This window comes from Schistocerca nitens, chromosome 1 (genome assembly GCF_023898315.1).
Source record: "Schistocerca nitens isolate TAMUIC-IGC-003100 chromosome 1, iqSchNite1.1, whole genome shotgun sequence".
NCBI lineage: Eukaryota > Metazoa > Arthropoda > Insecta > Orthoptera > Acrididae > Schistocerca > Schistocerca nitens.
Genome location: NC_064614.1, coordinates 1206261128 through 1206282949, shown reverse-complemented (window position 1 = coordinate 1206282949; position 21822 = coordinate 1206261128). Strand labels below are relative to the sequence as shown.

The 21822-nt window shown below is 42.1% G+C and overlaps 1 protein-coding gene across 1 annotated transcript in view; it reads left to right on the top strand.

Annotated features, from left to right (window-relative positions):
* Positions 1 to 2448: 2448 nt before the first annotated feature.
* LOC126233522 (glutamate receptor ionotropic, delta-2-like) overlaps positions 2449 to 21822 on the top strand; it is a 198045-nt gene continuing 178671 nt past the window's right edge. The window contains exons 1-2 of the mRNA XM_049942869.1: positions 2449 to 2484; positions 18715 to 18987. Coding sequence (XP_049798826.1) covers positions 2449 to 2484; positions 18715 to 18987 — 309 coding nt within the window. The remainder of the gene's footprint in view (positions 2485 to 18714; positions 18988 to 21822) is intronic.

Here is a 21822-nt window from a genome sequence, read left to right as displayed (position 1 = left end):
AGATCACCGTAGATATTCTGCAAGCGCCTATGAATATCTGAGATGCCCTGGTTTTCCGCCAAAAGAAACTCGATCACTGCCCGTTGTTTGCAACGCACATCCGTTACAGACGCCATTTTAACAGCTCCGTACAGCGCTGCCACCTGTCGGAAGTCAATGAAACTATACGAGACGAAGCGGGAATGTTTGAAAATATTCCTCAAGAAATTTCCGGTTTTTTCAACCAAAATTGGCCGAGAAAAAAATGTGTTGCATTACTTATTGAACTGCCCCCGTACGAGTCCGCTTATTGAGTAGACCGCTAAAGAAACGGTTTGAAGCATACACTGATGTCACAAAAAGCCGTGGGACATCTAATATCGTTTCAGACCACCTCCTGCCCGGAGTAGCGCAGCGACTCGACGTGGCATGAACTCTACATGTCGTTGGAAATCTTCTGCGGAAATATGGAGCCATACTGCGTCCATACACATTCATAATTGCGAACGTGTTGACAGTGCACGAATTTGTTCACAGACTAACCTTTCGATTGTGTCCCATGTAAGTTCGATGGGATTTATGCGATCTGGGTGCCACAATCATTCGATCGAACTTTCTACAATATTCTTCAAAGCAATTGCGAGCTAAAGTACATGAATGGCTGCAAATGGTCTCCAAGTGTCCCAACACAACCATTTATGTCAATGATCGGTTCAGTTGGACCAGAGGATCCAGTGTATTCCTTGTAAAAACAGCCATCACCAGCTTGCAATGGGCCTTGTTGACGACCTGCGTCCATGGCTTCGTTGGGTCTGCACCACACTGGAACCCTACTAATAGCTCTTATGAACTGAAATCGAGACTCATCTGACCAGGCCACGGTTTTCCAGTCATCTAGGGTCCAACTGATGTGGTCACGAGCCCAGCAGAATTGCGGCAGACATTGTCTTGCTGTCAGCAAAGACACCTGTGTTGGTCGTCTGATGCCATAGCCTATTAAAGCCAGATTTCGCCGTACTGTGCTAACGGATATAGTCGTCGTACGTCTAACACTGATTTCTATGTTTATTTCACGCAGTTCTGCTTGTCTGTAATCACTGACAACTCTACTCAAACGCTGCTGCTCTTGGTTGTTAAATGAAGTCCGTTGGCCACTGCGTTGTCTGTAGTGAGAGGTAGTATCTGAAAATTGGTATTCTCGGCACGCTCTTGATGCTGTGGACTTTGGAATACTGAATTCCCTAGCGATTTCCAAAGTGGAATGTCCCCTGCATCTAGCTTCAACTGCTACTACATGTTCAACATCTGTTAATTCCTGTTGTGCAGCCATAATCATGTTAGAAGCCTTTTTACATGAATTTCCTGAATACAAATTATGCTCCGCCAAGGCACTGCGCTTTTATACCTTGTGTGCATGACACTACCGTCATCTGGTATTACCACAGTGCAGTCCTAATACTCAGTAATGTTGTTGTTTACTCTTAAAACCAATTAAATACTCAACTGTAACCTGTTCTTCAGTAGTGGGACAGAGATAGTGGTGTCTCAGATAGTCCCCCCCCCCCCTCCCATACACCCTTCCATTTAGGCCAATTGCATTACATATAAAGTGGTGGGCTGTTCTACTGGCTGAGGCATCTGAAGCACAGCCTGCATGGTTTCTATATTCCTTGTATTTAGGACACTTAATGCTCAGATTTATTATACAAGATGGCTGCATCTTTATGTATGTCACATTTATCTTTATCAGTATAATTTATGACCAACACAATCAATCGTGGCTGTCCATGGTAAATCTGACAGCATGACATTGAAGTGGACATAGCCAGCAGAAAAATGATTGGAAATTAAGAAACTCCAAGTGAAATAACCTGGGTTGTTTATTTAGGAATGTTCAGCGTTGTGCTAAGTATAAAAGACATGAAATGCGAGATAGTTTGTTTATAAAAACAATTACTGACATACTTCAGTGTATGATTACTTTCTAGCATTGTCAAACATGATTCAGTATCTTTTTAAAAAATGTAACAACTGCAAGAAGCTTCTGCTCGCATTAGATTACGTTATCAGTACCACTTTTAAAGTTGTCATCCAAGGGCACACATAGATAATCGTAAATATCCATCTGACATCTAGCGTTTACATTGAAGCCCATGGCTTCTGTTGCAGATTCCTATGACCACGAAACCTTTGATATTAACAATACTTTTAGTATCAAGCAACTGTGTGCATGTTGTAGGAGAGAGTGGGATAGGAAATTTCATTTATCTAAGCAAATACCATTCAGGACCCCTACTGCTCTACCAACCCAGTGTCAACAGATGCTCCTACCTCAGGTCAAACGCCATCACCACATGTTAATGCGCTAAATCACATGGGGTGAAAGTGCCTGCCACCCACTGCTGCATCTGGTCGATTTAGAGATCCAGTGTGGAATGACTTCAATAACAAGGTGGGGAGCACATCTGAATGAACACAAAGCACCTCATTCCAAACCAAGAGCAGGTGAGATATTTCTTCAAGCCTTAGATAGTGTCTGGCCCCACCACTGTATCTTGTGGTGCAATGTTCCCCAGAGTCCCCTTGTCTTATCATGGTCTTTGGGTGCATAAAGGGGATGGGTGCTATGTCTACACTTCATTCAAACACAGTAACATCCATAGCAGTTCCTTCCAAGTTTAGATATTATAACTAGAGGTCTCGTGACTTCAGTACTGACTTGTTTTTTAAGCACAGGCACAGAGAGAGACTTTTCAGTTCTAATAACGTTATAGATTTTTATTTCAGTTTTTGGCTACAGACAGCACGTACCTCCTACCACTTGGGCAGTGCACTTGTGTTAACTTGCTGTCCTCTTAACCCTATGGGATATTCCCAGGGATGAGACATCATTAACACTCCATCACCTTGGCATACTATACCTATCAATGTTTTCCTGTATAGGGTTCCACATACTTTGATCCCAAACTTAAAAAGTATGAAACATCTGCACAGTTACCACATAGGAACTGCAACAACCACATACTTTTTTGGTATATCATAGTTCTCTGCTAAATATAATATGTTACAATGATTCTACAATGTTTTATCATTCATTAATTGTGGTATAGATATGTGATTTTGTATCCCTTCTGACATCTAGCTTCTACATTAAAGCCCATGGCTTCTGTTGCAGATTCCTATTACCACGAAACCTTGGATATTAACATCCCATACCAATAATCTGTCTTAGAAAGTTACGTATCAAATGAGATCAGATGTGTAACACGGGTGTCATTATTTCCATTCAGAATAAAGTGTATCTTCTAGTCATTTGTGAAATGTATGCTAACTTCCATTATTTAAGTTTGTAGTAATTATAAATTTCTAGATAGAATCTATACATACAAAGATCCAGTGAAACGTGATTATCCTATATGACAGTATTTAGATCGCATGGATGGGTTAACCAAAAACTGTTTTATTGTCACATACACCGCAGGTGCAGGAAATACTTACTAAAAGAGACTGCCGATATTTTGCCTGTCATTCCTCTTACACAGTATTGCTGCATGCTACAGGATGCTTACAGGTAGAACTGATAGAGCCTTAGAGAATGACATGACCAATTTACCTCCCCCATTTGAGCTCCCTCCATTGTTTCCAATAGATAGTATTGTATGTAGGCTCCATAAGGCTTTTTAACGTGGTTCTGCTGTCTATGCGAAGACTGCACCAAAAATCGAATGTGTAATACCCACATGCCATATTATGGCGTATGGTGGAGATGCTTCTACTGTTTGACCCTCATTCCTGATATTCAAGTATGGAGTCCTCAATATGTCTTACTCTGATATCATTTTACAACTAGGTGCATATCTTGCCACTTGGGTAGTGGACATACACGAACTTGCTCCCGTATTAGATGCTTGTACACTTGTGATCTACACTAGGCATATACTGCCTGATCAAAAATCTCTGGATACTTGCAGTAGACAGTAATATGGAGAGTGTCTGCCACTCAAGATATACACTATGTAAAAAGAACACTGACTTATGGTAGAAAAAATCTATAACATAAATGCACCCAATATTTACATTTCGTTCCAAAGATGGAAAAAAGTCTAGTTAAATAATGGCAGGTTGGAGCCTCTATTGCTGTCAAGTTCTGAGTGAAGCATCATGTGGAATGAAAACACAGATGCTCCCCCTTGCATTCTCCATAAAGCTTTCCCCAGATTATGGTGTTTCTATACAAAGATTGTACGAAAAATCAGATAAGGTTTGCAGGAGGGCTTCTGTTAAGTTTGGAAGGTAGGAGACGAGGTCCTGGCAAAAGTAAAGCTGTGAGGACGGGGCGTGAGTTGTGCTTGGGTAGCTCAGTTGGTAGAGCACTTACCCGCGAAAGGTAAAGGTCTGGAGTTCGAGTCTCGGGCCTGCACACAATTTTAATCTGCCACGAAGTTTCATATCAGCGCACACTCCGCTGCAGAGTCAAAATCTCGTTCTGGTACACATAGCATATATTTAAAAAAGCAAAGTGTTATGAACGTAAATAGTGTACATGATGCAGTTTGTTTTACCACAGAATTAATTAGTTAAGTAGAAGTTTTAAAAAGATGTTCAAACACTTGGTAGAATATATAATGTGACAAAAGTTTTAGTAGACATTTAGGTGGATGACTGTATAGCTGCATGTGAAATGATCATATACATGCTGATTTTAGTATGTATAGAGACAAGTACTTGCTAAATGTTTCTACATGGTGAACAGTACAGTTGTGATGAAAGAACAGGAACCATGTGTTAATACCATTGTATGTACGAGAGTAAAAAACGTAATATGGTTTGGAAATGTTACAACATGTGTTTAATTTTCAAACATGCATATTACTATATTTTTCTACTACTTTTGTATATGAGACGAAACTACACATTATTACATCATGAGGGATGCATAAAAGTGTTCTGAGTTAAACTGTGAAATCCTGAGAATAGCTGTATTCAGAATCAATAGCAATTGTCATACAAAAACCCAACTAAGCCCATCAACAAGCACTGCATAGCTTGTATGTTATACCAGCAGTGCCAATATGTAAACCATGTTTATTTTTTACTACTATAGAGCAATTAAGTTACAACAGTAGTGATAAATATTTGTTTTATACCCAAAATAATACGTATTTTGATACATAACAGACATTTTTATTTTTGGATGCAAAGATCTATAACCACACATTTTGAGACAACCAACATGTGTATTTTTGTAAGTGTAGTGTTACTTTACACACAAAAACACCTGCTGAAATAGGAAATTTAGTGGTGTTATCCTCAGGGTCTTTTAAGTGTGAGCTGCCACCACTAGTGGTCATTAAAGCCGCCCCGCCCTCCCCCTCCCCCCCCCCCCCCCCCGCGCATAGAACAACCAAAGTAGAAAACAAGTTAATGACAACCAACTGTTAATGCTGGAAGACACACTAGGTTAGTCACTATGATACGGGTATATGGGTAGAACTAAGATTAATTTCAAGATTTTAAGCATGGCTTAAACAGCAAATGTTGAAATTCTTCACGATAAAGGATGACAGCCCAAACAGTTGCAGGATAAAGATTTATTAAAATTCTTGCCCAAGGTTTCGGTATACATCAATTACCTTCATCAGAAGTAAAAAATCTAAAATTACATCATGCAATGGAGATTAATTATTGACGACGCCATTGGCACAATTGTTTTATTAATCTCCATTGCATGATTAAACTTTAGATTTTTTACTTTTGATGAAGGTATATTTATATATACCGAAACCTTGATCAGGAATTTTAATAAATCTTTATCCTGCAACTGTTTTGGCTGTCATCCTTTATCGTGAACTAAGATTAATGTTTGGCAAAATTTGTAAAGGACAGCTATGTACCATTAAAGAAGGAAATTTGTTGTATGTTTAACTATTATCTGCATGGTAAATTCTACAAATCTATCTCTGTGAGACAACACTTCTCCTGCATATTGATCTAGCTGCAGGGTACTGGAGTATAGGATTTCAGGGTTGTAGGTACAAAGATTGTGATTATTGGTGTTGTACCCACTTCAATGCGTTTGCGTTTCTTCTCTTAACTGTGCCGTGAAGGGGTCTAAGCCAGTCTGTGTAGATTAAAAATTTTGCTTCCTTGTGTTCACACCTCAATATCTTAACTGCTGCGTTTGAAAGATTAACATTAATGGCTTTCACGTCCCACAACTACTTGGAGGTACTAACCAACCCAAAAAATACTACTCATAATAGCTATTAGTCTGTAGAAGTAAATATCCATGTTTCACTGTTTAGTACATTGTTCTCAGTCAACAATAGATGGTTCAAAAATGGCTCAAATGGCTCTGAGCACTATGGGACTCAACTGCTGAGGTCATTAGTCCCCTAGAACTTAGAACTAGTTAAACCTAACTAACCTAAGGACATCACAAACATCCATGCCCGAGGCAGGATTCGAACCTGCGACCGTAGCGGTCTCGCGGTTCCAGACTGCAGCGCCTTTAACCGCACGGCCACTTCGGCCGGCAACAATAGAGGTATCTGCGTTTATACCCCTAATATTCTATACAGGGTGAGTCACCTAACGTTACCGCTGGATGTATTTCGTAAACCACATCAAATACTGACGAACCGATTCCACAGACCGAACGTGAGGAGAGGGGCTAGTGTAATTGTTTAATACAAACCATACAAAAATGCACGGAAGTATGTTTTTTAACACAAACCACGTTTTTTTAAATGAAACCACGTTAGTTTTGTTAGCACATCTGAACATTTAAACAAATACGTAATCAGTGCCGTTTGTTGCATTGTAAAATGTTAATTACATTCGGAGATATTGTAACCTGAAGTTGACGCTTGAAACCTCCGACGTTCAGTTGCGTGTTGTAACAAACACGGGCCACGGTCGGCGAGCAGCATCTGCAGGGACATGTTTACGATGACGACCGTGTTTACGAGTGTGGCTGTAGTGCACTGTTGTGGTTTGGTCTAGCTCTTTCAGTGTCCGCATGTAGCGCTTGCTGCTATTGTTATTCTGCATTCGTCTCCGCACACAGACCAACTGTAGTACACCGTGTTACCAGACGTCTGTGATAGTGTAGTGTTGTAGGAACTGTGACCATGGTGTTTTCAAACTCTGAAAAGCCGGAGATGATACTCATCTATGGCGAGTGTCGACGAAATGCAGCTGAAGCCTGCAGGGTGTATGCAGAACGTTACCCGGACAGAGAGCATCCAACGTGCCGCACATTGGAAAACATCTACCGCCAACTGTATGGAACAGGTATGGTCGTAGCACGCAAACGGGTCCGTAACAGGCCCGTCACGGGAGAAGCGGGTGCAGTCGGTGTGTTAGCTGCTGTTGCCATGAACCCACACATGAGTACACGGGACGTTGCGAGAGCCGGTGGACTGAGTCAAAGCAGTGTCATGCGCATACTGCATCGTCACCGCTTTCACCCGTTTCATGTGTCGCTACATCAGCAATTACATGGTGATGACTTTAATCATCGAGTGCAATTCTGTCAATGGGCATTAACAGAGAATGTGTTGCAGTGCTACCTGTTTACCGATGAAGCGGGTTCCACAAACCACAGGGCAGTGAATCTACGGAACATGCATTACTGGTCCGTGGACAATCCTCGCTGGCTCAGACAGGTAGAGCGACAGCGACCGTGGACTGTAAATGTATGGTGCGGAATCATTGGCGACCGCCTCATTGGTCCTCACTTCACTGCAGGGGCCCAAACAGCTGCAACATACATCGCGTTTCTACAGAATGATTTGCCAACGTTGCTCGAAAATGTCCCACTGGAAACGCGTCGACGTATGTGGTATCATGATGGTGCACCTGCACATTCCGCAATTAACACTAGGCTGACCCTTGACAGGATGTTCGACGGGCGTTTCATAGGACGTGGAGGACGCGTAAATTGGCCAGCCCGTTCTCCTGATCTTACACCTCTGGACTTCTTTCTGTGGGGTACGTTAAAGGAGAATGTGTACCGTGATGTGCCTACAACCCCAGAGGATATGAAACAACGTATTGTGGCAGCCTGCGGCGACATTACACCAGATGTACTGCGGCGTGTACGACATTCATTACGCCAGAGATTGCAATTGTGTGCAGCAAATGATGGCCACCACATTTGCCTGACATGTCGGGACACTATTCCACTCCGTAATTGAAAACGGAAACCACGTGTGTATGTGTACCTCACCCCTCGTGGTAATGTACACGTGTGTCAGTGAAAAAGACAAATAAAAAGGTGTTAGCATGTGGACGTAATGTGCTGTTCCAGTCTCTTCTGTACCGAAGGTCCATCACCGTTCCCTTTGGATCCCTACGTAATTCGGTGCTCTCCGATACACACGATCGAACAGCGGAGGAGTGGTACTCAAGCGTCAACTTTAGGTTACAATATCTCCGGATGTAATTAACATTTTACAATGCAACAAACGGCACTGATTACGTATGTTTATATGTTCAGATGTTCTAACAAAACTAACAGGGTTCCATTTAAAAAAAACGTAGGTTTGTGTTAAAAAACATACTTCCGTGCATTTTTTTTATGGTTTGTATTAACCAATTACACTAGACCCTCTCCTCACGTTCGGTCTGTGGAATCTGTGAGTCAGTATTTGATGTGGTTTACGAAATATATCCAGCGGTAATGTTAGGTGACTCACCCTGTATATGATAAATTGTCTCTGAGAAAATAATGTGTAGAAAGGCGATAATGTATAGGCAACATATCTACACTCATCAGATACAAGTCTTTATAGACATCCCATTGAATTTTTACTGTAATGACTGTAGGTTAATATTATTTCATACTTAGTGAATCAGCTTTGAAGAGGCTTGAATTAATCAAGTAGCAGCAAGAAAGCATTAATGTGGGATGGGCATTGAAAGAAAATACCGATTTAAGATCTCATCCATACCTAAATGTTTTTAACTTTCACAACAGCTATTTCTGTCTATAGGAGTAATCCAACTAGAAATAATTTTTAGTGCATAATTCTCCTACCCTAGTAGCTTGCCAAAATCAGGTTCAGCCGCGCGGAACTAGCCGAGCGGTCTTGGGCGCTGGTCCCAGCGGTGTTTCGAGTCCTCCCTCTGGCATGGGTGTGTGTGTGTGTGTGTGTGTGTGTGTGTGTGTGTTTGTCCCTAGGATAATTTAGCTTAAGTAGTGTGTAAGCTTAGGGACTGATGACCTTAGCAGTGAAGTCCCATAAGAGTTCACACAAACATTTGAACAATTTTTGTTCTGTCGCATATTTTTACAAAATATGCAGGAGAAAGTTTAGTGTCGTGTGGTTGTTAAAGTATAGTAATGTGAGGACATCTCCCCCTATATTGTGGCGAAATCTTGACAACTAGTGTTTACACAGTCTGTTCAGTCGATGTAATATGTAATTTGATGTAGAACTTTGAATGTTTCATCATTCCTGTACTAAAGTATAGATTTGTGGTCTCATCTCTCCAGCTATATTTTAGTATAATCTTATTTCACAGCTTATTCAATGCATTCGCTATGTAATCTGACAATTTCGAATTATTTCTCTTAAAATACACATGTGTTATCATCTCCCTCTTATGTTTATGTTACAAATTCCAATTACTTACTCAGTATACAGGATTTTCCAAGTGCATCTGTTCATCAATGCAATAACACTAAAGAGAGAATTGTAGAGGATTCTGACGTATGGTTGCAGGCAACAAATTATGACAGTTATGTTACAGATGGTTTGTATGGTAACAGAATAAAATATTTTCTATAGAATATATCCTGCTTCTACCTCGCATTGTCATTAGGTTAGTGGAGTGTAAATGTTGTCTCTTGCTGATATGCTGTAATTGGATTCGACATGGTGTGCCATTCTCACTTCTTAAGAGATAATGTGGAGTTGTATAGTAGGGGTCCAATTTCTTTACTCTGCAGGGACTAAAAGACGATGTTTTCTGACCCTGCAGGATACTGTCTACATCGTGAAATGGGGATATTGTGTAGACTCTTTTCTGCAAATCCAATATTTTGGCACTGAACTCATGGTTTTTTAATGTTGTTCAGTTTCTTCAGTGGCAGTGCTAAAATTCTGTTGTATCATGTTTAGAGTAGACCTAATTAGTTTTCCTCTGCCTGAATATAGACAAAAAAAATGGTTCAAATGGCTCTGAGCACTATGGGACTCAACTGCTGAGGTTATTAGTCCCCTAGAACTTAGAACTAGTTAAACCGAACTAACCTAAGGACATCACAAACATCCATGCCCGAGGCAGGATTCGAACCTGCGACCGTAGCGGTCTTGCGGTTCCAGACTGTAGCGCCTTTAACCGCACGGCCACTTCGGCCGGCGAATATAGACAGTTCATGTTTCACTTCAACAAAACAGTTACATCCTGTGTGCATATTTAATGATACAGCATTTCGGTAACTCTACTGTAAGATCTGTGACTATTTCTAATGCAATGTAAATTATGTAGAATATCGAAAATGTCTACTTATCTTCTGAGTCTCCGTCTGTGTGCAAAGTATCATGTAAACCAATGTGTATTGCTATATATCACAACAGTATCATGATTGATTACCAGAAAACGTAGAAGGTATAACAGGTCTATTAAATAGAATGTGTGTATCACTCCTCACAGTAACCAAGAGCATTTGGCGATTTTAATTTTATTATTTATTTCACGTAATTTTTTTTCAGATGCATATGTGAATGGTGGCTTATAAACAGTTTTTTTCACATGTCTAATGTAGTAAACACCCTTCAAACCATCATCTCACAAAACACAACAACGTGTGATCAGTCCCCATTTGTATTTAAACCAAACACATATATCCTGTATTTCCCATTGTATCCAGTATTTTTCCTTTTTCTGTGTTTAAAGTAAATTGTAAGATTTAGTTACACATTGGCAATAATCTTATTTTTTAAGTAATAGTTTATAGGTTTCCTTCGGTCCAGTTCTTTTCTCCAAATACTCACGTTCACAAACCTTATTCAGTTCCAACATCTAAAGCATTGGCTAATAAAGAATTCCTTGACATATTCATAGCTGATTAAGCCATGAACTTCAGAAACGAAGACTTCGCAGTTCACTAGGTCCCTATGTGACATCGTTACTGGAAGAACCAGAGGTTTATTGCAGCTGTTTTAGACATGGGGCCCAGTTTCCAGGATCTGCAGAAAAGGAAATTTGTCATGCCTGGAGACGACGGTATAATCTATCTGTAATCCTTGTAAGTACGTTTTGGTTTGGAGTCTACTACGTTCGCATGATTGCTGGTGAGTTTCCAATGATGGATGATTTTTCCCAGCACCTATTCGAAGTAAACTCTTGGAAAGCCCTGGCAGGAAACAGCTTTTATTAGTATGATCGTGTAACTTCCACTGAAACTGATAGCACTGTGATCGTTAAACTGATTGGCTGAAAGGTCTAGATGTAGCAAGAATTTTCGTGATTGGAGCTCGGGAAATTGAGCAGTCAGTTTGAGGCTGTTGGGGGGTTTAGGAATCAAGTTGTGGACCGGGTGAGCTGGAGGTGAAATTTTAAGGGTAGAGCGTATGTGCATGAAGTCTAAAGTGAGTCAGTCATTGAAAACATTCTGCTGGTACAAAGGCCTACCGGAATTTGAAAGTGAGTTCCCACGCGCGAGCGTGGAGTTTGACGTTATTTTCCGGCGTTGTGGGCGAGGGTTGCGATTTAGTATGTAAGCACGTGCTCGGTAGGCATAGGCCTCATATTCGAATTTGCCATTGTCTGGTTGGAAGCGATTTTCGACAAAAGAGACTAATATGGTGAGGTTTAAGTGAGTAAAATAAATGATAATGTGCTGAAAGTTCTGACTGAGAATTACGAATTGTCCAGGAATACAGGAGACGACGCACCGAAAGGCCGAAGCGCTGCGTCGTTCATAATTACACAAACAAAAGGTACAGAGATTCGCTAGCTTTCGGAATACACTTCTTTTTCAAGCTTGTAGGAAAAATCTGTACACAAACGCACACACACTCAGTAACACACATGCCAGTCTCCTTAAATTTTGCTCAGTCGACTGCGCCCAGTGTTGGGTAACAGGCGTGTGCATGTTTTTCCTACAAGCTTGAAAAAGGAAGCGTATTCCGAAAGCTAACTGTACCTTTTGTTTGTGTATCTATTGAGGACGCAGGTCTTCTGCCTTTCGGTGAGTCGTTTCGTTTATTCCTGAATAAATAAATAAATAAATTACATTTATTTCTGTGGAAATTGGAAGTCTGGTTTTTACTGCATTATGTATTTGCCTTTTCACTCTGAACTTTTGTCCTGTTTTGTTTTATGGAGGAGAATATAGGCAATAGTTACTAGAAAGCTATCAGAGATGGAGTAGTGACTGTTTACACAATGAGTTCTCCGGTATAGTTACTTTTTGTTAGGAATGGATAGAGGTGTCAAGTGGAAATTTGTCACAAACTAAGATCAAAGGGCCCTTGGCAGTGTGAAATATGTGTGCCTCAGTCTCTACAAACAAAAGGTATGGCTATTTATGCCACATATTTTGATACTTGCAAACTCACTTATCAGAACCTGAAGGGCGTTAGGGGTGTAAGTGCAGATATTGTAATCATTGGCATCTTAATGTATATTCACATAACTCTGTTAGTTTCATTTTCTGTGCTAACACTCTTCCCACAAACGTGTCACATAATTTACTACCTGATCGTTTCTGCATGGCCGTAATTGAACCACTAAGAGGAGTACCCCTGTCAGTATAGACCAACCGTTTTGCGTCCCCACGTCCAAGCGCAACACCTGATCTACTGGCCTTGGGAAACTAGGCACCAATGGCTTTCTCTTGCCACATGTACTTGCAGGTACTAACCAACCTAAAAACGCATTGCTATAACAGTCTGCAAATGAAGTAAATAGTGAAGTAATGTTGTTCAGTGCACCGACGTAAAACCATCTGCCCCTTGTACCGCTAACAACCTGTATAGATCTACTTAACATGTCGGGCTTGGTGCTCTAGAGGTTCCCCTATGCAATACAAATGTGAGAAGCTCTAATCGACGAAATTTAAAAGACGTCAGGTGACATTCGCAGAGAACCACTGACGTAAAAACGTAGAAGAAAGACATGGGAAAAAGCGATGAACACGTGTCTAGAAACCAAAAGGTGGCGGGATGGAATCTCAGTGGGACCGCGGATTTTTCGCTCTCCATTTTAACCTGACCTTCACCTATCCGCGATATGAGGTGTCGCCAGAAACGACAAGTGTTTCGTCTTCCACGTCAGACTGTATGTCCTCTTTCAGAGGGTGAATATCTGTCGTAGGTCTGGGACACACAAGTAGTCTAAGTGGCGTCAAGTTGAAAGATTTGCATCAGGTCACTGAACCACACGAAATCATTTTTAATACCTTTTCTTATGTTTTGACCATAATTTTGTTCCTCCAATAACCTTACCAAGCATTTTGACTTTCCGACGTTTTCAAAGGCAGTCATATAAAATTGTTCATTAGATACATTGTATTACATCAACATTCTCAATCACGAATCACGATTTGTTGGAAAAATAAAAGTATGCTCATGACACAAGTACAGTTATTAAAAGTGCATCCAAATACCAGCGTCGTCTCACAGCATTTTCATGCAAATTTCGGCTGAAGTCATTATTATTACCTACATACATAATTAAGACGGTTCGGAACTCTCAGGCCACACCCGTACAAATTGATTGGCGAATTATAGTGCAAGATTTATGTTGTGAATTGGCAGGAGCCAATTCACGGGGTTTGGAGGAAGCCGAAAGGCACGCGTTTAAGTTCACTCAGGCTGGCGTGAGGTCTGGAAAATGACAAGGAAATTAGAACTTAGAAAAACGGACGCAGATGGTGAAATACTTAACTTTAATCCGTAATTGGTGAACATCGGTCTGACTGTACATGCATCCCAAGATAAACAACAAATGATAATGGCACCTTGCTAGGTCGTAGCAAATGACGTAGCTGAAGGCTATGCTAACTATCGTCTCGTCAAATGAGAGCGTAATTTGTCAGTGAACCATTGCTAGCAAAGTCGGCTGTACAACTGGGGCGAGTGCTAGGAAGTCTCTCTAAACCTGCCGTGTGGCGGCGGCGCTCGGTCTGCAATCACTGACAGTGGCGACACGCGGGTCCGACGTATACTAACGGACCGCGGCCGATTTAAAGGCTACCACCTAGCAAGTGTGGTGTCTGGCGGTGACACCACAATTTAAATGAGTACAGTTGGACATTCATAAAATTAGCTGCTTGGTTGAAAGGGTTCAAATAGCTCTTAACATCTGAGGTCATCAGTACCCTAGAACTTAGAACTACTTAAATCTAACCTAAGGACATCACACACATCCATACCCGAGGCAGGATTCGAACCTGCGACCATAGCTGTCGCGCGGTTCCAGACTGAAGCGCCTAGAACCGCTCGGCCACTGCGGCCGGATGTTACGGTGCTCTCATTACGTTGTGTACGTACTGTGCCCATTTCCGTTAGGCATGCTTGTCTGTAATCCCGAACTGCAATGGCGAGTTGCCGCATTACGATCCTTGATGTTTCAACAACAGTCGTGTAGAAGGTCAAAGCGCTAGCATCAGTGCGGCAGGCGTCTTGGCCGCGAACGTAACAATATGTATCGGGTACTAGTCGAAAAATGGCGGTGAAGCAGCGAGACAACTAGTTTTGTTTTAAACTGAAAAGTTTGATATTACGCAGAGCCTTTATATCAGTGGTTATTTACGTCCTTCAAATGTGTTTCTGTGGTATGGTGTTGTGTCGACTACTGCAGGAGTCATCACCGACAAGGAAGGAAAAAAGTTGCAAGCTTCCTAATTAACAGAACACTATTTCTAAAAAGAAAATAAACATGACTTCCTGCGTCTCCTGCATGCAAGTAATTTTCAGTATTACTACTCGCATAAAACAGACCAAGTATCTGCCTCCTATTACACAGTACTGATGCTCTCGAAGTCTGCGACCAAACGGGGACCGACCAGCCATAGGCATCTGGTTAAGTCACCGTTGACAGGGGGCGCTGAGCTATGAATTCCTGGTGGTGTGGCGCTGCTCGGTCTTACCACTGGAGCGCGTGTCAGCACCTTCTTGGCGCTGGTCGTTGTGCAGTCGATACTTTAGTACTACATAGCTATAATTCATTACTGCAAGGAGGACATTAACGACCCGCCACAAGCATCAAAGCCGCGATCGAGTCGCACTTACGAAAATGTGTAAAATTCACCGGAATTATTGCGTCAGATACATGTGTTACTGCACAATTCATCAAGGAACTCTCAGGAATACAGAAAACAATTGTTCACAGAATTTAACTGTGGATTTGGACAAAGGGGACGCCTGTACATGGTTTGTGCCGCATACACTTCCAGGTGATTAAAACATGGCGGGTTTCAACACTGCAAAGACCTGTTACAGGCAGCCCAAAGCGATACTGATTTCACGAAATCAATTTTAATTGGCGGCGAAACATGGTCTTTCTAATATGAGCCTCTTACACGACGGCACTGGGCAACGTGGTTGAGCCAACAGTAGCCGATACCAAAGAAAGTGCGCTTTCCGAGGATTCATGTGATGACAAAACTATACAACTTTCTTCGAATCCAAAGAAGTTACTCACAAGTAATTTATACCAGAAGGGCAGGCCGTTAATTCCGTGTAATACCTCGGCGTCTTCCATAGTTTATAGGTAAGAATATGTCGAATTACACCCGAATACGGAGAGGCAGATTCCTGGTCCTTCCTCCACGACAATGCCTCAGCCCACCAGGCGAAGATGGTGCGCGAGTTTCTGACCAGCAAATGAACCGCTCCCACTGTATTAGCCGGAATTGGACCCAGTCGACTCCTGGTTGTTCCCAAATTGAAGTTAGCAATGAAAGCACACCGTTGTGACACAGTTAAGGACATTCAAGAAAGTTGTGCCGATGTACTACATGCTGTTCCAAAAAAAGGGCCACAGTGACTGTTTCGAAACACTTTTAAAACGATTTCAGCTGTGTGTACTGATTCAGGCGTGACTATTTTAAATAGATACAGTGATTTTGTGAAGATACGCTGTGACTTATTTTTCATAGCTGAATTCTGGTATCGCAGGACAGAGCGGATCAGGTTATAGTTGTGGAAAGGGGCCAAAACCTGTTACTGTCAGTTTAACAAAACACACAAACTTTATTTTCCTAAAAACACTTAATCACACATGCCTTTAAAAGGATTCAAAACAATACGACTGAAAGCCCGAACACAAGTTATTACAATTGCCTTAAGGAATACACGCGGCTGAAGGCCTTATTTAAAATAGAAAATCTTACTTAAATACTCGGCTAAAGGCCACACATTGGACACAGAAGAACTGAGGCTAAAGGCCTACTGAATATAGAACAACTCACGGATTAAGGCCTGGATAATAAGGATTTGCAATAGAGCAAAATTCCCCTTTTTCTTAAAAAAAATTAGTTCAAACAAGAATCTTCAAAGTTTTAACTTAAGACGGCTGAAAGCCTTATTTTGAAATTAAACTAAATTAATAGGTGGCTGAAGGCCACTTGAGATAAAAATCACAATCTCAAAGCAACAGAACAATGGTGCTTACAAGTTTTCCAAGGGTAGACCTGAGGAGGTAACTAACGTAAGGTTATGAGCGCTAAGAAGCCAAGAATAATATTAAGTAAACTGATATGGCAACCCGACCCAGGGACGGCTGAAGGACCGACCAACAACCTAATCAATTCCCTTCCGCCGATCAACGGCATCACAACGGAAAATATCAGCCGAGGACGAAGATAACGGCAGCAGTACGTTTTCAAAATTGGCATCTAAAAACAGCCAAGGCACAGTAACCATTCAAAAATATGAACACCAGAGGGTGTCTAACTACACGCGGTACCGAACAGCATCAACACGGCGAGGAAAAACACGCTGCGGAACAATATGCTAATAACCTCGCCGAGGAGACTTCTTCGCTGCTCTGTCCCAACCGACCGACTGTTTACTGCAGTACGCAGACAGCATTAAAATAACTGCTCAGTATCACACAAGCAAGATGTATGAAACAGGCGAAATACCTTCAGACTTCAAGAAGAATATAATAATTCCAATCCCAAAGAAAGCAGGTGTTGACAGATGTGAGAATTACCGAACAATCAGTTTAATAAGCCACAGCTGCAAAATACTAACACGAATTCTTTACAGACGAATGGAAAAACTAGTAGAAGCCGACCTCGGGGAAGATCAGTTTGGATTCCGTAGAAATACTGGAACACGTGAGGCAATACTGACCTTACGACCTATCTTAGAAGGAAGATTAAGGAAAGGTAAACCTACGTTTCTAGCATTTGTAGACTTAGAGAAAGCTTTTGACAATGTTGACTGGAATACTCTCTTTCAAATTCTAAAGGTGGCTGGGGTAAAATACAGGGAGCGAAAGGCTATTTACAATTTGTACAGCAACCAGATGGCAGTTATAAGAGTCGAGGGACATGAAACGGAAGCAGTGGTTGGGAAGGAAGTAAGACAGGGTTGTAGCCTCTCCCCGATGTTATGTATATTGAGCAAGCAGTAAAGGAAACAAAAGAAAAATTCGGAGTAGGTATTAAAATCCATGGAGAAGAATTAAAAACTTTGAGGTTCGCCGATGACATTGTAATTCTGTCATAGACAGCAAAGGACTTGGAAGAGCAGTTGAATGGAATGGACAGTGTCTTGAAAGGAGGATATAAGATGAACATCAACAAAAGCAAAACGAGGATAATGGAATGTAGTCTAATTAAGTCGGGTGATGCTGATGGAATTAGATTAGGAAATGAGGCACTTAAAGTAGTAAAGGAGTTTTGCTACTTGGGGAGCAAAATAACTGATGATTGTCGAAGTAGAGAGGATATAAAATGTAGACTGGCAATGGCAAGGAGAGCGTTTCTAAAGAAGAGAAATTTGTTAACATCGAGTATAGATTTAAGTGTCAGGAAGTCTTTTCTGAAAGTATTTGTATGGAGTGTAGCCATGTATGGAAGTGAAACATGGACGGTAAATAGTTTGGACAAGAAGAGAATAGAAGCTTTCGAAATGTGGTGCTACAGAAGAATGCTGAAGATGGGTAGATCACATAACTAATGAGGAGGTACTGAATAGGATTGGGGAGAAGAGGAGTTTGTGGCACAACTTGACCAGAAGAAGGGATCGTTTGGTAGGACATGTTCTGAGTCATCAAGGGATCACCAATTTAGTATTGGAGGGCAGCGTGGAGGGTAAAAATCGTAGGGGGAGACCAAGAGATGAATACACTAAGCAGGTTCAGAAGGATGTAGGTTGCAGTAGGTACTGGGAGATGAAGCTTGCACAGGATAGAGTAGCATGGAGAGCTGCATCAAACCAGTCTCAGGACTGAAGACCACAACAACAACATCACACAAGCTAGGCACAGTTCCACGAAAACACTTCTACAAGAACTAACAATCCTAAAAGCATTCGCTGTGCAATAACAAGGACGAATCACACAGAGAACCCATAAGCGATTGACGACCAGATACACGTCGCCCGGTGAGAGGACCAACCGGACGACCAACAGAGGTCCCCCCCCCCCCCACTTCCACCACCCCTTCCACCCTACCTGCGCCTCAGACTGCAACCAGTGCCTAGACGTGCGGGATTGGGCACTGTACCACGCCTGTGCTGAAGGGTGACGCGTGACTTTCAGAGCGCATCGGCTGGCCTGCTGGGGATCTCCGCCCGCTGGCTGGTGGTGAGTGCGAGACAGCCCGAGGAGGCCCTGCCGCTGCGGATGGACAGTGAGGTCACGTGGGTGACGAACGACGCGGGCGGCGAGCTGCGGCAGGTGTCCGTGTACCGCCCGCACCCCGCGCTGCCGCTCCACAGCCTGCCCGCCTCTGTTGTGCAGGATCTGCGGCTGCGCGGAGGCCGCAATCCTAGGTGGGACCTGGAGGGGCACGTGCTGCGCGCCGCCGCCACCGTGAGTTGAGCTGCTCTTCCAGAAAGTGACGTACATCATCATGATGCACCTTTACAATCAGTGGGGTCACTTAAGAGGAGGTTTACTATCTTTTGGTTCAAAAAATCGAATTTTTAAAATTACATTTTTTTTTCCATAAAAGTGTTTAGAATTCACCACTGAAAGTTTTTCCAAATACGAGACAGAAATGTTTGTTATTCGCGGTTGAACAAAAATGCACCTGCCTGAAATCGGCCTTTTCCACGCACCAGTTTTTTCTTTCGGAGGGCGAGTTATTGTACCGGTGGTTGGGAGGAAACACAAAAAATTCAAATGAAAGTTTGAACGCGTGTGCTTGGAAGTTAACCCCCAAGCATTTGCATTCTGGGGCGAAGACTGTGGAGATTGCGACTTTTCTGGCAGTGAGCATTTTCAACGAAGGGTATTCAGCAGTTCTGAAGACCATGACAATGGACGTCACACTGGTATTCTATTCGGCGCAGTTCGCCAAGCATTCGGACGACCACCGGTTTCAAGGGGCCGAAAACCGCTTGTCACCGGCCGTACGAGCGGCTTTGGAGCAGCGCAGGATGGCCCAGATCGAGAAGAACGCCCTCTGTGAGGGAGAGGAACGACTAGTTTATGGACCCGCAATAGTAGATTGAACGTACGTTGCATAATATTGCATTTATATATAGTCAAACGCGTTTTTATCGGAATGACGCTTTTTTTTATCGCGTGGTCTATTAACTTCAAATCTACTGAACCGATTGGCATGATTCTTTGTTTCCGACGAAGGTAACTAAATTGTCAGAGTTGTACCACTTTTTTTCGTTCCATCAACTAAAAATATTTTTACTTGGCCTACGAAGTCGAAAAATCTATGAAAAAACCCTATTTTTTCAGATGGCCGCCATTTTGTCTCATATGGTCCAAATAACTTAAGCGAGGTACAACTCCTAAAGAATCTTACATACTTCGCTAACGTCAACTCAATTTTGGTTTCAGACGAGCCGGCTGACCTCTGACATACCGCGCGTGGAGGTCTACATCGAAATTTTGTTTCGTTCCGACGGCACTTCCGCCTTTGTTCTTCGACATTTTCAGTCGAAAAAATTCCAGTTTGTAGAGGAAATATCAATAAACATTTCGACCAAATTTGACATTGATATCTATGACATCCCGAGAAAAATTCTCAAAAACACGCTTTTTTCGGGTCAAAGATAGTAAAACTTCTTAAAGAACAGTAGTTGACAGTGCCTTTCCCCCCGACGTTCTGCAACGTTTTCACTGTCACAAATTAATCCCACTATAATTAACAAGTCGATCACGACGTAATTCGCTCTCCGACACAGTGGAAACTTGGCAAGATGATAGAGAGGCAGAGTGGGCTAGCACAGTGGCGGACTCGCATTTGCAAGTAGGACGGTTCAAACCTGCGTCTGGCCATCTAAGTTAGATGTTTTCCACGATTTCCCTAAATTGCTTAAAGCAAATGCCAGGATGACAAGCTTTTATAAAACAGGTAAGAGGAAATCCACACGTGGCCGTATTTAAGACAATATCAAATATACAATCACAAGTGACTTAAAAGATGGAACACGGAGATTTCAATACTTAAGAAACAAACTATAATCTGAAGGTGATTTTAAAGGTGGCACAGATGGTTTTTTTGTGGCAGTAATCAGCAATATGAAATTGACTTACAAGGCACACCAGTTCGTTACGAACCCAAAAAATAACACAAGGAGCACAACAGTTCATACAATTGATTCACAAGCAAACTAAAACCACGCCTTTTTTTGAAATGTCTACCAAAAGGGCAGTGACGAAGGCTGCCCTGGGCAGAAGGTGACTTAACTTAAAATGCCGGAAGCAGCAGACCAGCCGTCCAAACAACACCTAAACGCCGGGGCCCAACCTGGAGTCACTTCCCATTAGACAGCACGTCACAGCTTCTGTGAACCGAAGCGAAACCCCAACACGCAGAAAAGTGGAACACAAACAGACCGCAGAAAACACGGCAAACACCAAGCAAACATAAATTAATACAAGGTAAGAGATCAATAAACAACAATATAAACGAAGAACCAATAAATGCTTTCAATAGAAGTGACAAGTTTTACAGCAGTATCAATACTGTAAAACATTTAAACTAAGAACTGTACACAGATCCAATGCTGAAAATATAGCATCAGACTTTCACACTATCATAGTTTGCCAAACGATATTTCCACATATGATTAAGGCCGACAATGTGTACAGAGATGAAATGGAAAAAATTTCAAGATAATATCACGTTATTCAAACGCACACCTTCACAACGCTACTAGGTTTTGTGCACTTTAATCTACATCTACATCTACATCTATACTCCGCGAGCCACCTTACGGTGTGTGGCGGAGGGTACTTATTGTACCACTATCTGATCCCCCCTTCCCTGTTCCATTCACGAATTGTGCGTGGGAAGAACGACTGCTTGTAAGTCTCCGTATTTGCTCTAATTTCTCGGATCTTTTCGTTGTGATCATTACGCGAGATATATGTGGGCGGTAGTAATATGTTGCCCATCTCTTCCCGGAATGTGCTCTCTCGTAATTTCGATAATAAACCTCTCCGTATTGCGTAACGCCTTTCTTGAAGTGTCCGCCACTGGAGCTTGTTCAGCATCTCCGTAACGCTCTCGCGCTGACTAAATGTCCCCATGACGAATCGCGCTGCTTTTCGCTGGATCATGTCTATCTCTTCTATTAATCCAACCTGGTAAGGTCGCAGCAGCCTCGCTCAGCGGCTAAGTCCCCTTCAAGGTCAACCGCCTATAAGGCTGTGTGCGCCGCCTTATAGGCGGTTGACCTT